Source organism: Notechis scutatus, chromosome 3 (assembly GCF_049901735.1).
Source record: "Notechis scutatus isolate UNSWTSFEM ecotype Mainland chromosome 3, rNotScu1.2, whole genome shotgun sequence".
Taxonomy (NCBI): Eukaryota; Metazoa; Chordata; class Lepidosauria; order Squamata; family Elapidae; genus Notechis; species Notechis scutatus.
Window position 1 is genome coordinate 107,596,789 of NC_142011.1, and position 13,927 is coordinate 107,610,715.

At 38.3% G+C, this 13,927-nt stretch overlaps 1 protein-coding gene and 1 long non-coding RNA gene across 5 annotated transcripts in view; one reads left to right on the top strand and one right to left on the bottom strand.

Annotated features, from left to right (window-relative positions):
* Nucleotides 1-13,927, top strand: part of TNR (tenascin R) — a 481,637-nt gene that overhangs the window by 416,804 nt on the left and 50,906 nt on the right. For all 3 annotated transcript variants that reach the window (XM_087960907.1, XM_026669153.2, XM_087960908.1), the window contains one exon: nucleotides 3,698-3,883. In XM_087960907.1, the coding sequence (XP_087817033.1) occupies nucleotides 3,698-3,883 (186 nt within the window). The remainder of the gene's footprint in view (nucleotides 1-3,697; nucleotides 3,884-13,927) is intronic.
* The window catches only part of LOC148131326 (uncharacterized), a 48,533-nt gene that overhangs the window by 22,950 nt on the left and 11,656 nt on the right, over nucleotides 1-13,927 (bottom strand). The gene's annotated exons all lie outside the window — the stretch shown is intronic.

Consider the following 13,927-nt stretch of genomic DNA (forward strand, 5'->3'; position numbering starts at 1 on the left):
GCAAAAGCAGTTTGCTTTTTTACATGAAATTACTTGCTTAATTTAATAGCTCACTTAAATTACTTGTTTTGCAAGTACATTTGCAAGAAAAGTAAGAATATTTTGTCTGAATTCTAACTTTCACCTCTACTCAACTTTAAACCTCTCTCTGTGTGTGTACAAGTAATGATACAAGCTTAACATTTGTTAATTTCAAGTCTATCCCTGCCTACTCTTAATTCTAGGTTCAAAAAGAACTTACAATATGGCAACTGGCTTTGGTCCAGTTGATGATCATTTGAGAATTATAATTTTAGAGTTTGTTTCTTTTCTCATTTTTTGACTTCAGTAAGGATCCTCTTCCTTTTCCTGAAAAAGCTAATGAGCAAACATTGCCTGATCCTTGTAAGGATCACTAGCCTGTTTCTGGATTGGAACCAATCATCCATCTTAACATATTGTCTAAATCTACATTATCTGCCAGCTTTCAACTCCATTTCCAAATTTCTTTTTTCCAGAGCTCTTCATTTAACATTTTAAAGACTACCTCGTTTGCCAACCCATCTGAAGCCTTCTCTTTCTTCTATGGGAATCTAATTGAACCTTTGCTCTTACCAGAAAAGTGAGCACAGTTTGTTCAGTTTGGAGTCTGCATCAATGAATGGCTCCATAAAGAGCCAATGAGAAACTGTAGGCAAAAGCAGGCTCAGCTCACAGGCATGTGGCATCATTTTTCTATAGGCATGCTAAGTACTTTGGCACTCACTGTATAAGCTCCTTTTGGTCTTCCCTCTTTCATCATAGCAACAGAGAAATAGCATCCTGTCAACTTTTTCAGTTAGAAAAATAATGTGAAATTAAAAATAATTCATTCCAAAAGAAACCAGCTCACAAAGCAAGCATGGGGGAGAGAGAGTGAGGATAGAATATTGGGTGGAAGGAGAAGCATTACACTGGGCACTCTGACCAACCTCATAATAAATGTATTGTACATTCTAGTATCATATTCAAGAACTTAGAACAGTTTTCTTTTAGTCAACACCACAGTCAGCTAGCAAGTTTAATTTACAACTCCATAAAGGAGGAAATGGAAAGCAGAGCTTGGAACTGTTTTATAGCTTAGATATTGCCTGTCATAAAGATTTCAGATGGATACTAGAGCTTTGTATCATCTCTATGATAATATTGCGCTGACTGTACTTAAGAGAAAGGGGGATGTGCATCTATCGATTTGCTGAGTTTTTCATTCCTAGACTTTCTTTGGTGAGATGTCATAATCAAAACAATAAATAAAGTAGCAAAACCAGTGCATGATGTATTTGCTACTCTTGCTTCACACAGTACAAAATGTTCTTATTTTGTTTTTAGTACCCAGAATGTGGCATGGCAACCCTCAGAATGTTAGGGAAGGATACCACAAAGTGATCCATTCAGGTCAATTATTCTTCCACAAGGATAGCTGTGATTAATTTCTTTCAAAGATAGCTACAACTCTTCCAGACCACTAACTTTTCCATCTCCAAAGCACAGTGAATCCAATTTAAAATATACCTGAGATTGAGCCAACCTTTTTTTTTATCCATGACTATTTTTAGATTTATCTGGATATCAGGATGTTTCAAGCGTACAATATGTTTTCAAATCAAAGTTCACAGAGAACTGCTGGTCAATGAGCACTTGCACTTCTTGGTCAATAACAGTTCATAAAGAACTGTCAAATAACCAATGCTTGTATATTAGCTAGCAATTGAATGTCTTGTTGATCCCCTCTTAGATGCAGGCCTAAATGCAAATCCTTTTCTCTTCTTCCACATTTTGTTTTAAAAATGCTAGTTTTTCCACATGCTTCTGTACATAGCAAAACTCTATTGCCTTTTAGCTTCTAACCTGGCATTCTAGCATTTTTATATTTTGGCTCTTTATCAGTTCATGGCAGCATGCTGCTATGACTGGATCCTATGATTTGGGAGGTGGGACAAGCCAGGAAGTACAAGGTGGTAAGAAGTTGCTATTTTTGAAACATTTTGTTCCTTGAGGGGGTGTTTTTCTCTCCACAGACTAAAAGTAATAACACTGAAATGCACTGATATTCCTTATAATTGTAAATCTCTGATTATGTCACTGATCAACGGGAAACTCATACCAAACCAACTTCAACAGGAAGACCTCCACATCTTAACTCACTTTTCTTAAAATTACTGAAGACCCTTCTTTTGGTGTAGATTAAGACAAATCAGCAGAACTGCAACCTCACTGAAGTCAACGTTTAACCTCTGCTACTTTTAATAAAATGAAATGCTACCACAACATACCACATCATACTCCAGTCCATATCATCTTAGGTATAAATCTCACACAGGAATGTTTCCCCCTAGGTGCCTGGATGTAGAATTTCACCTGTAATTTTAACCCAACCACTGTTTTCTGTGCATCTTTAAAGCCTCCTGACCTTTTATTCCTGATTACATTTCTCTTCTTTCTGCTATTTGCAATTCAGATTGGGCTCAACATTATACAGTTCTGATACTGGCCCTGAATATCATTTACTGAGGTTCCAGGAATACTTGTCAGCTTGACAATGAAAATGTGCACAGATGAAAAGGAACCAAACCTACACAAATATTTATGTATGCAATTTGCATTTGGTTTTTCTGACTGTAGTTAGGTGATAATTGGGGCATATCCTGCAGCAATTTGTAATTGCTTGTTTGTGAGTCAACAACCTAATTTGGGACTGCCACTGCTAAGACACTTGTGTAAAACCACAGTTTGTTTTTTGTGTGCATAAGTGGGCAGGCTAATGACATTATTTGAGGCCTGAAAAAGGGTAATTGGATCAAACAGTTTAAGAACCACTGTTATAGGCAAAGCATGCTTGGCTGACGCTTTTCAACCAGGTGCATATTTAAATGTGAAATGTCATTGTTTGAGGTCCCTCATGTATTCATGTGAGATAGAAGGGCATACCTCTGTGTTAAGAGAGCCCTGAGCCAAACAATAGTATTTCTTTTTAAAATGTTAAAATGCAAACGTGGGAGCCACTATCTGTCCCAGCAGATAGTCCTGGACCAAAGAAACTAAAGGGAAGATTCAGCTTAATGCAGCTTCGTATATAGCATTATGCTCCTTTTAAATGTAACAGAAAGAAGAAAACTCAGTGAGATAAGAATGCTGTTCACATCAGCACATTCAGATTCAATTTCTAAATTTAAACGCTCAGAAAGATTTCTTGTTGCCTAAGACTGTACAGAATCAATTCTAATAACAGAGTCCTTTATTTCATAAAATTAAAGTAGGCTTTAATTTGAAGCAAACTGATTTCATTTTAAACTCGGACTCCCTGGATTTTCCATATATGGCTTCATTTTAAATGTAGCAGATTTGACATCAACTGAAATATATCTGTATCTCCACATAAATTAAGTTATTGGCTGAACAATGTTCTCCAAATTCTAATGAGACAAGATCATGAAATTATTTGCATGCTTTAATGTGTTACACAATTACATAGTGTTACCATTGTTGATATTTTATAATTAGCAATTCCTTTCAGCTTATGGTTCAAATTCTCTCTTCCTGGAGTAATAGCATGAAAATAAATAACCTGCCCACCTGAATTGCTTTTGAAATGTGTTTCCAAACATATCTTAATATGTATGAGGTATATTTGGTATGATTGTAAAGGAATTGTATCATTTGCTTTCTTTTTCTAATGCAGAAATTGATGCTCCGAAGAATTTACGTGTACTCTCCCGGACATCAGACAGCCTACATCTTGAATGGGACAATAGTGAGGCAGAAGTGGAAAACTTCAAAGTGGTATACAGCACCCTGGCTGGTGAGCAGTACCATGAAGTTTTGGTGCCACGCAATGCAGGTGCCACATCCAAAGCCACCCTCACTGGTAAGCCTTTGGACAAGTTGCAAGGACATTTTCTTTTTATTGCAGAGACTCCAGTGGAAAAAACCTCATGATTGCTTTTAAGTGCAAACATGCATGTATTGTTGCAGTATAATCCCTTCGTTCTAGAACAGGGGTGTCAAACTCGTGGCCCGTGGGACAGATGCATCATGTGCTGCCCATGGACACACCCAGTTTAACAAGGGGGGGGAGTCATGATACGTCACAGGACAACACAAGTTTGATACCCCTGTTCTAGAAAACTAATATTTCATTTGATTAAATTGTTAGGTTTATATTCTACTTTTCTTCTAGGAACATAAGAAAGTATACTGTATATTGCATTTCTTGATTTAATTATAAGCCAAGGGCAACAATTAGAGAACGAGAGAGAATGACTAGACCAAAAGCACCCAGAGAGCTGAGATTAGGATTCAGTCGGCCTTTCAAGTCTTATCCAACAGATCAACCATTTATATCTGAACTTTATTGTTATTATAATGGCCTCAGAATGTGAAAGGCAGTTTGGGATGAAAGCCCACTGGTATTCTTATTGCCTTTGCAAAATAATGCCACTTTAAAGATTAGCACAGCATTTGGATGCTAGTCAACCTCCACACTTTTTATATTTTAAAATAAACTACTATTACACAACTCTTCTAAGGCTACAAAAGCCCCAGAAGGAAATAAAAAACAAAAAAAAATACTGTAGCATAGTATTTTAATAGGAATGACTACCTTAAGATATTCTTTCTGTATTGTGTTCAATCTATAGTGGCTCTTTTGTGCCTCAAAATCTTCATGAAATTACCACAGCTTATTCAAAAGTTGAGAAAGTGTCTCCCTTTAACAAAGTTTTTTTTAAAAAGTATTTTCAATTGGTCAGTTTATTTGTAAACACCTTGGCTCTCCCAAAGGCTCTTGTTTTTCTACTTTACCTTGGTCTCTTTAGTAAAATAGGTTTTCTTCTGTGCACCCTGAAGCAGAAAACGGTACTACTGTTTCTCACTTCTTTCCAGTTTTTCTTCCAAATATAGCTTTTGAAGCATAGATGAGTCTAAGAACATGAGATAGATTTTCTTTAATGCCTCCTTAAATCAAGGGTGTGAATTTACCCTACTGGGCAGATTTTAAAATTTATTTTGTCTATCTCTGCTTCTTTTCCTACACAAATGTAGTATTTTAAATAGACCCCAGTCTCTATACCTGTACTTGAAACATCCAAGTAGTTTTAATGTGTTGCTGCCTTAAACAGATTTTTAATGATAATTAACATCCATTTGTTGAAATTAATATTTGTGGCAGAGATGTCTCATAACCAATGAAACTTCTTATTCTATGCCATTACAGTATCATCTAAATATTTATGAACTAGATGATCTGTGCCATATCCCCAGCATCAAGAGCCCACCCTTCAATCCATTGCTTTTGTTAATCCATCTGCTGCCTAAGAAATGCTCTGGGAAATTAAGGGTACAGGTGAGGGGAAAGGTACATAGGTACACCACTGACAAGGTTGAAGGGGGAGCATTTCAAGATTCCAGATTGTGTCTCTATTGGGCAATTACCTTTTTCATTCACAGAACTGCACCAAGGGTCCAGGAAGTATCTTCTTGTAGCCCTCTTATGTTTTCCACATTCCTTTTCTTGCCTTACCATAGAAAAGCTTTTTTTTAAAAAAAAGCTTGGCCTTTTGATTGATAGCATGACAAGCTTATTTGTCTGGAAATAGCTGCGATGGGAGGCCTACCACATACCTGAATAACTTCAGTTGAAATCAATAGGACTTCAAATGAAATCAATAGGACACTTGACTTTGAATTGTAGCTAGGGAAAAGGATGGATATGTTGTTCTTGTTCTCGTTAAAATACCCTTGAACATCTCCTCCTTCTAGTGGTTAGACTAATGGCCATCTATTCCAACAAACCCCAAGAATAACTCCCCTGATCAACAGCCTCCCAAGCAGGGCAGGATGATAACAGCCCTCCCATGTTTTTAGCTTCTACCTTCTACACTGAAAAATATATAGCCTCCAAACAGGGAGGGGTAGGTAGTGTACTCTGTTCTATACAATCCTTGCCTAAAAGAAGCAGCACTCTTGTAATGGATTAAGTTGCTCAACCTTTGCTCTGGGGCCTAGCAAAATATACCTTAATGAGCAAATATTTTCATTTATAACAGAATTATAATTTCTTTTTTAAATGACAGAGATTCCCACAAATAGGATTTGTATCCAATGCACAAATGAGAATACTCAAAATGGGGCTGGAAGAGTGAAGGGGCACATAATTTTTCAGACATTTAGGGTATGTTTCAAAAAGAAGTCACAGATGAGGCTTAATATATAGGTTCATCAAATGGAAAAATATTTTGCTTTGAGTTCAAAGGAACATATCTTAAAATACCTGTCTGCATTGTTACAGAACATATCTTTAAAAGCATCCTAAATGTTCCTTATTTTTTTTAGAATAAAAACTTGAAATGTTTTGTATATTCTGGACATTGGGAATAATAGAAATATGGAATATGGTATCAATGCCAATGTTTTCCACAACATTTGGTGGGATAGGGATTGTCCATATTGGCTGAAACTTGCATAAATTCTGGCATAATTTTTTTTCAAAGGAGGAAAACCACCATAAAACCATGTTCTTCATTCCCACTTCTGCAATCAGCCAGTGGGGTGCCAGTGAATTGCAACTGCTTAGAGATCAAAGAGGGCCAGGATAGTAGCACTTCTATCCAAGCTCTGCCAAAGGACATCATTAAGCATAAGTAATGTCCGTTCCATATCATGTTCCAACCTGAAATGTATTCAGATACATCTTATGTACCTTACATACTTTTTACATATACATAAAAACTCACTCAACTTTTAACAAAAATGGTGTGTATGTGTGTGTGTGCACTCACATTGAAGCAAATCCATCCGTATTAAAGCCCAAACATCCCCAAAGCAAAGAATCTTTTAAAACTGCAATAGCTTGTCTTCTTAGGAGTCAGCAGGGACCTGAAGCAGCAAGCAATCTTCTCTTATTTATTTATTTAGAGAATTTATATGGCCACCAACTCACTTTCAGTGTCTCTAAGTGGTTTAGAAAAACTAATATATCTCTTTTAAGATCTTGGCTGTGGTTTGCTTGTCGCTCCACCTCATCCATAGAGTTCAATTCAGCATCCGCCCAGTCTGTCTCCTGATCAAATTGATAACTGGGACCCACCAATATCATTACTATGTGGGAAGGTGAGTGGAACAAGGGAGAAGGTTGGGTGGGGGGGGACAGGTGAGGACTGTAACCGATTCTCACAGCAGTTACAAAGTTTACTAGAGAGATCTGTAAGCAAACCAAATGGGTTTCTATACAGTGTGAACAACACACACACCTTCATAATCTTTTCCATGAGTTAGGTGACATGAACTAGCTATTTATCCTGATATGATTCATTCCAGTGAGCCAGTGATTGCCTATGTGTTACACAGGCAAGTTTGTGCTTAAGGGACAGCATTTATTCCTCACCATCAATCTTACCTGAATACTGGTAGCAGCAGGCAAAGGCTAGTAGTCTGGAGGTCTAAGTAAGAGTGCTAACCCTTAGTCTTTGTTCAGCAGCAAGAAGGCAACATCCAGCCAAGAAGCTTTGTCCTATAGAAGGTGAATTGCTCCAACAATTCGTCATTTCCCTGTCAATGAAGAATCTCAGTCATCCAGGTAGAGTTGCCTGAAAGTTGACTCATGGCAACTGGACTTTTTTTCTTCTTGGTTTGAAACATTTCACTGCATCTCTCCAATTAGGTTCTTCAGACTGACTGAAGAAGCTACTTAGACGAGCAGTGAAACATTACAAACCAACAAGAACATAAGTCCAGTTGTCATGATTCAATTCCAGACATCATTTCCCTGACAAACATACTTTAAGGATGCTGGTTAATGGGAAAATTAACAGTTCAGTAACCACTTTTTTTTAAAAAAAATGGTAAAATTCTAAGAAGAGATAATCTTCAAACTACAACTACTTGAAACAATAGCAGATTGAATTGATTCCTGAGCAAAACAAATTCTCAAGACACATTTTGTTTTCAGAATGTAATGTTCACATTAGTTCTTTTGAGCTCAAAGTAACTTGTACTCAAATTGTATTGCATACGCTTTGTTTAATGTGCATTGGTCATGCTCTCTTTACTCAAATTTTACAGAATATGCAGATAATATTACCATCTTTATGCTTTTAGATTTTGATTTCTCAATAATTGTCCCATATGTTCCTCATGCAGAAAATCCAATTTTTAAAGAAGAAAGTCTGTTGGTGTAGATAATATTTTTAAAAAACTATTTTCTCTTTTCAAGGTTCCTCCTGCTGCTTTTGGCCTGATTAATTACCTCTTCTCTCCACTGTGACTAATGTGATTGGTCCCTAATTATTTTCAAATGTTTCTTTAAAATGGAGGTGGGAGGTGGGGGAAAAACATTCAATTCTTTGTTTCTTCATTGTATTCCACCCCCCCCCCCAAATTTCTCCAAATAAGTGCAGCAGGAAGCCCTGCTACTTGTTGTGAAACAACAAAGGAAATCATGCTTTGAACTGCAGTTTTCTCCTTGCTCAGTTTATTTTCAGCACTGCAGCAAGCAAGAAAAAATAAAACAATGTTCAAAGCACCAAGAATAAGGTGGAAAAAAATAGAAAGGGGATAGCATAGAAATTAAGTATCTTGCCATGGATTTTTTTAATTGACTAAAATACAGGATAACTGGGTGTTGAAAACTGTCCAAGAATGTCCAATAGCAATAGCACTTAGACTTATATACTCCTCCATAGAGCTTTACAGCAGGGATCCCTAACTCCTGGGCCATGGACTGGTACTGCTCTGCAGTCTGTTGGGAACAGGGCCACACAAGTGGCAGGTGAACGTGCGAAGCTTCATGTGTTTGCACATGCAAACGCATCGCCTCCCCACCGTTGCCACCACCGCCATTGTTGCTGCAGTTCTGTGGCACCAGAAAGGTTGTGGAATCACTGCTTTACAGCACTCTGAACAGTTTACAAATGTTGCCCCCAATAATCTGGATCCTCATTTTACCAAGGATGGAACGCGGAGTCATCCTTGTGCCCCAGGCTGGTTTTTTGTGATGCAACTTCACTGTAATGTACTGGTAAAACATTGATACACTGACAACTCACTAACTGTTGTCTACTACATATGAATTGGACTAAGTGAAGCTTGATTTGATTTTAGGGCCAAAGTACAGATAATTATACAATAAATGCTGCTAGGATCTGCTCAAATATTTTTCCAACCTTAATAACAGCTGTGATGGTGGGAATGAGAACCATGATGAAGAGGGAAGAAATGCTTCCTTTTGTGGCTACTGTTCTTTTTCCCATTCCCGGCTGTTGTTTAACTCCAGTGAAAAGCTCCCATTGATGCCAAAAGCAGTTTCCATTCCATCTATATATATAAAAGCGAAATACCACTCACGCAGCATCATGAAATCTCCAGAACCGTAAAACCTACAAACTTGAAATTTGGCATGTATGTTTCTAGGTGCTTGCTGAGAAAGGATTTTTCTAAATGACCATCAGATCATTAATATTTCTTATACAGTAATTAATTAACACGACAGAATAGAAAACAGAACTGCATAAAATAGAAAATCGAATAGGGAATGGAACAGAACATAAAAGGGAACAGAATAAAAAAGAGAATAGAACAGAATACAATAGAAGCATAGAGCTGGAAGGGACCTCAGAGGTCATCCGATCCAACCCCCTGCTCATATTACCAACCACAATCTTTTTAATCTGCTGGATTTAGGAGCATCCTAAGGAGATGCTAGGATCCTCCTAACTTAGGACAAATTCCTAGCCGATATCCTCAGAAAGTTACCAGGACTTCTCTCCAAGGAATCTCAGCAGAGTGAACAAATCAGGTTTCCATAATTTACTCTCCGCTCACAATTAACTCACTAAGATGGTTTCTCCCAGAATCCCCCAACCAGTATGCTTTAAAAGGGATGGACTTCAACTCTCAGAATCCCCCAGCCAGGATGCTTTAAGAAGGTTGGATAGATGGTTAGCAATAGTCTTTTGATCCCTGAAGTCCAGCAACTTCCTCTCTGCTGCCAGAATCCGGCTCACTTTAGCAGTGGTGGCTTCCCAAACTTGATACCATGACTCAGCTCTCCATGGCTTCCTTGGTCAGGCGGGCAAAGACCATGCCAACATCCCGTGGCAGACTTGAGCTGACCTCCCTGTCCCATTTAGGAAGCTACCCCAATGCAGGGTATAAAATCTAGAAAAATCCAAATTTCTCCCTCTCCCCTAAAGAGGAAAAGATCCTCATGGTTTGCAAAGAGAAGGAAAAACCTGGAGTAAATCTGGTGTTCTGAGGAATCTTGAGTGGAGATTTGGGGTAAAGCAGGAGGAGGAATTGGGGGGGGGTGCTTTTTGAACCCAGGTTTGAATGAAGCTGGGCAAAAGGAGAAATAAAAGGGCTAGAAAAACAGGTTATAGTCAGCCCACCCACCTACACAGTCGAAGGTTAATAGACAAACAGGTTGGGGAGGAAATATAGTCTCTAAGAGTGTTGGAAACTTTAAGGCAGGTGGACTTGAATTCCCAGAATTCCCCCAGCCAGCAAGAAATCCCCCCCTTTTAAAGTATGCCGGCTCTGGGATTCTGGGAGTGGAAGTCCTCTTAAAGCATCCTGGCTGGGGGATTCTGGAAGTTGAAGTAAAGAACTCTGTTCCAACTGCTAGTTGCCTCACATTCCGTTACCTCAGTTCAAACTGGCAGGCATTCCATTCCTTCACTCAGAAGCGGTCTGGGGCTCCTTATAGTACTAAATGTTGCTACCTCACCAAAATGTCTACACCTTCCACCTATGGAGCCGCTTCCGAACTTAAGGCAGCGGGAGAGATATTAGCTCAAAAAAGGCCAAAAGTGTTGTTTTTGGAGGGTTATTCATCCACTCAACAACATTGCCCTCAGTAAAATATGCCCGATCACATAGTTTCATAGCGAAGCACGGGTATCCAGCTAGTCCACTATAAAACACAAACTTTTTTTTAAAAAAACCTCACCCAACATCTTACCTGTTCCTCTATGCTAAATTCCTGGTGTTGTTTGAGGACTGAAAAGGTTTTTCATTTACTGGGCGGGGAGGGGGGTTGAAAAAAAATCCATTTAGTGTCATATCTTTATATTTTTAAATCAGAATAGCTGCCAGAATAATTTTATATGACTTATTTAAGAGACAAAGTGTTTACCTGAAGTAACTTAAAACACTGGTATATCAGTCTATAAAGCTGTAAACAATACCAGACAGACCTCAACAGCATTGCATTAATTCATCCATCCATGCTTTCATAGAAAAACCCATTGAACCTTTTCCCAATTCTGTAATCTTAAAAATTGGGCAGTCAGTGAAATTGAGAAAAGGCAAATAAGTAGAACTCAAGGAGACAAGACTGAAATACCAGCTGAAAGACCTCATTCAGATGGAAAAACAACCTGTGTGAGAAATCACATTCAGCATATAAGCATCCATTCCTAACTGCAATGCATTACACATTTTGTGGCTTGCCAATTGCTCTGCAGACACCAACCTATCCTCTCTCTAATTTCCATGTGTTCAGCAGGGGCATTTACAGCAAGCTTCTATTTGCATGCATTTAATGTGCATAAAACCCTCTATGAGATTCAGAAGCCTGACAAAGCAAAATTCCTGACTACATAGAGATTTCTACCTACCTTTTAGTAATACAAAACAAAAACATAAATCCTCCCAACTCAAGAAAGAGATTTTTGGCAAGCTACCCACTAGTCTAACATAGACCACCCTGTCCTCCTTACTTGTATTGATCTATCCTATTCATCCATAGCATAGTGTATTTAATATACAATATAATACAATATGTAAATGCAATACATAATAATTTTAAAAACACATGTATGCTGCTTTTCATTTCTGAGAAGAAAATTGTCTACACTCCTATGACTTCTCTACTTCCAACGAATTGCCAACATCCATCCAGTAAACAAATACTTTTAAAAAAAGCGGACAAAGAGCAAGTGGGATCTGCTTTGATACAATAATGATAATAGATGATGAATTGGTTGGAAATTAACTAAATTGCTGTCTCCCCTGATGAGCCAAAAACCACAGGGCAAGCTTCCTGCAGGCTGCTGGATACTTATAGCTCCACAGCACGCAGGGAGAAGCTGGCTCCTATCATTAATTATTGAGTGTTTCATTTATGTCTCATAAATAAGAAACTCAAGTGAAAATGTTAGATGTCAAATCAGTTTGGTAACAAATAAAGCCATTCTGGATGTGTCTCTCTCTCTCTCTCTCTCTCTCTCTCTCTCTCTCTCTCTCTCTCTCTCTCTATTTTAGCATTATAAAAGACAACTGCAGCAGTTCTGAATAATAATAAAGAATTAGTTATTCTTTTCCCACACACCCAATTTTATCAATCTAAAATGGACAAAGTTTTATTTATCAAATTTAGATACCATCTCACTCACAGATGCTTAAAATGGTATCCAGAATCAACAAATCTCCTATCAATGAATATATACACAAGTCAAATGGTCATGTCTGTCTGTTTGTAACCTTCAGTTGGATGCATCAATGTCTCATAGGACAGCCATTTTTGAACCAAGTACCTTCAATGGGCTAACATACACAATCCCAGGACCCATTACTTCCATGGGAATGAAAATTGGGGAAGTTGTGGTTGCTTCAGCACCAGTTAACATGCCACTGAGATCAGTCACAGTCACATGATGGTTATTTCCAATGTTCCCTGACTTTCCACAAGCGAATGGAGAAGCCAGCAGGAAATGTAAACTCAGTCATGATTGCCATCCCTCTTCCAGCTTTGCTTGTGGGAACCTGGCAGGAAACATCATCAATGAGGAAGCACACAGGGAAGGTTGCAAGTTGCCTGGATAAATCTCTCTCTGCCACACAGCCTCCCCAACCTCTCTATGCTCAGGCTGTGCCAGTCACTCACACTTCACAACACGCTGTCTTAGATCTGTGCAACATTTCTTGTGCACCTTCCACACCCTTCCTGACCTGGGCTGCATCTTCACATGCCCTCCCAAATCCACGTGGCACCTTTTATGCACATTTCATACCCTACCTGAACTACGCACCACTGCTACATGCCCTCCCCTTGAAGATATGCCAGGAAGAAGAGTGAGGGTACAGTTTTCCTTGTGATTCATGACTCTCTTTATTAGAGAAGGGAAAGTGACGCTACTTAAAGAAAGATAAAGTGAAGCTACCTTCTTGCAGACTTAGTCAGAAAATAGATATTGGATTGTATTGATAGTCAGTATTTAATATCATTGATAATCTCTAGCTAAGTGCCCTTTATTCTTTATCTCCATATGTCAGGTTGAGAGAGATTTTAGATCCAGCTCTTTGAGATAGACCCATTTATTCAGAAACATACCCAACATAAAAAGTACCAAAGTTCTTCATGATCACCCACAGTTATCTATCTTAATTGTTACCAGGTCAGGGGTGTCTACAAAGTGTAGTTTTAAAAAAAAATCAGGATGGTTGCTGTAAAGGCTGCAATGCACATACAAACCAGGTGCAGGTGCCAATTTGACCTTTTTTTATTATATCCTGTGAATCTATATTACTGTAGGTGTTGATGCAGAAAATCACCTAACACACTGAAAAAAGCATGTGAACTTATAATACTGTATAGTTACTGTGCTATACATGACCCTAACTTACAGAGGACAATTTCCTCTTCAAAAATTGCATGAGTCCAAGACTAATGTAAAGCTTTAAGAAATGTTTAAAAATACAAGACAAGAAGGACAAACATACTGTAATTATAGAGTAGCTAGAATGTCAGAATGGTTCAAATCCACACTGAGCACACAGGTCTGCAACTATTCTCTTCTCCTCCCCTCCAAACTTTTTGAAACTGATCTGCAGACATCTTCACTTCACTGCCAACCCCCAAAGCCTGGGGGCATGCAGAAATCATTACAAGTCAATCAATATCCCCTCTGCCTAA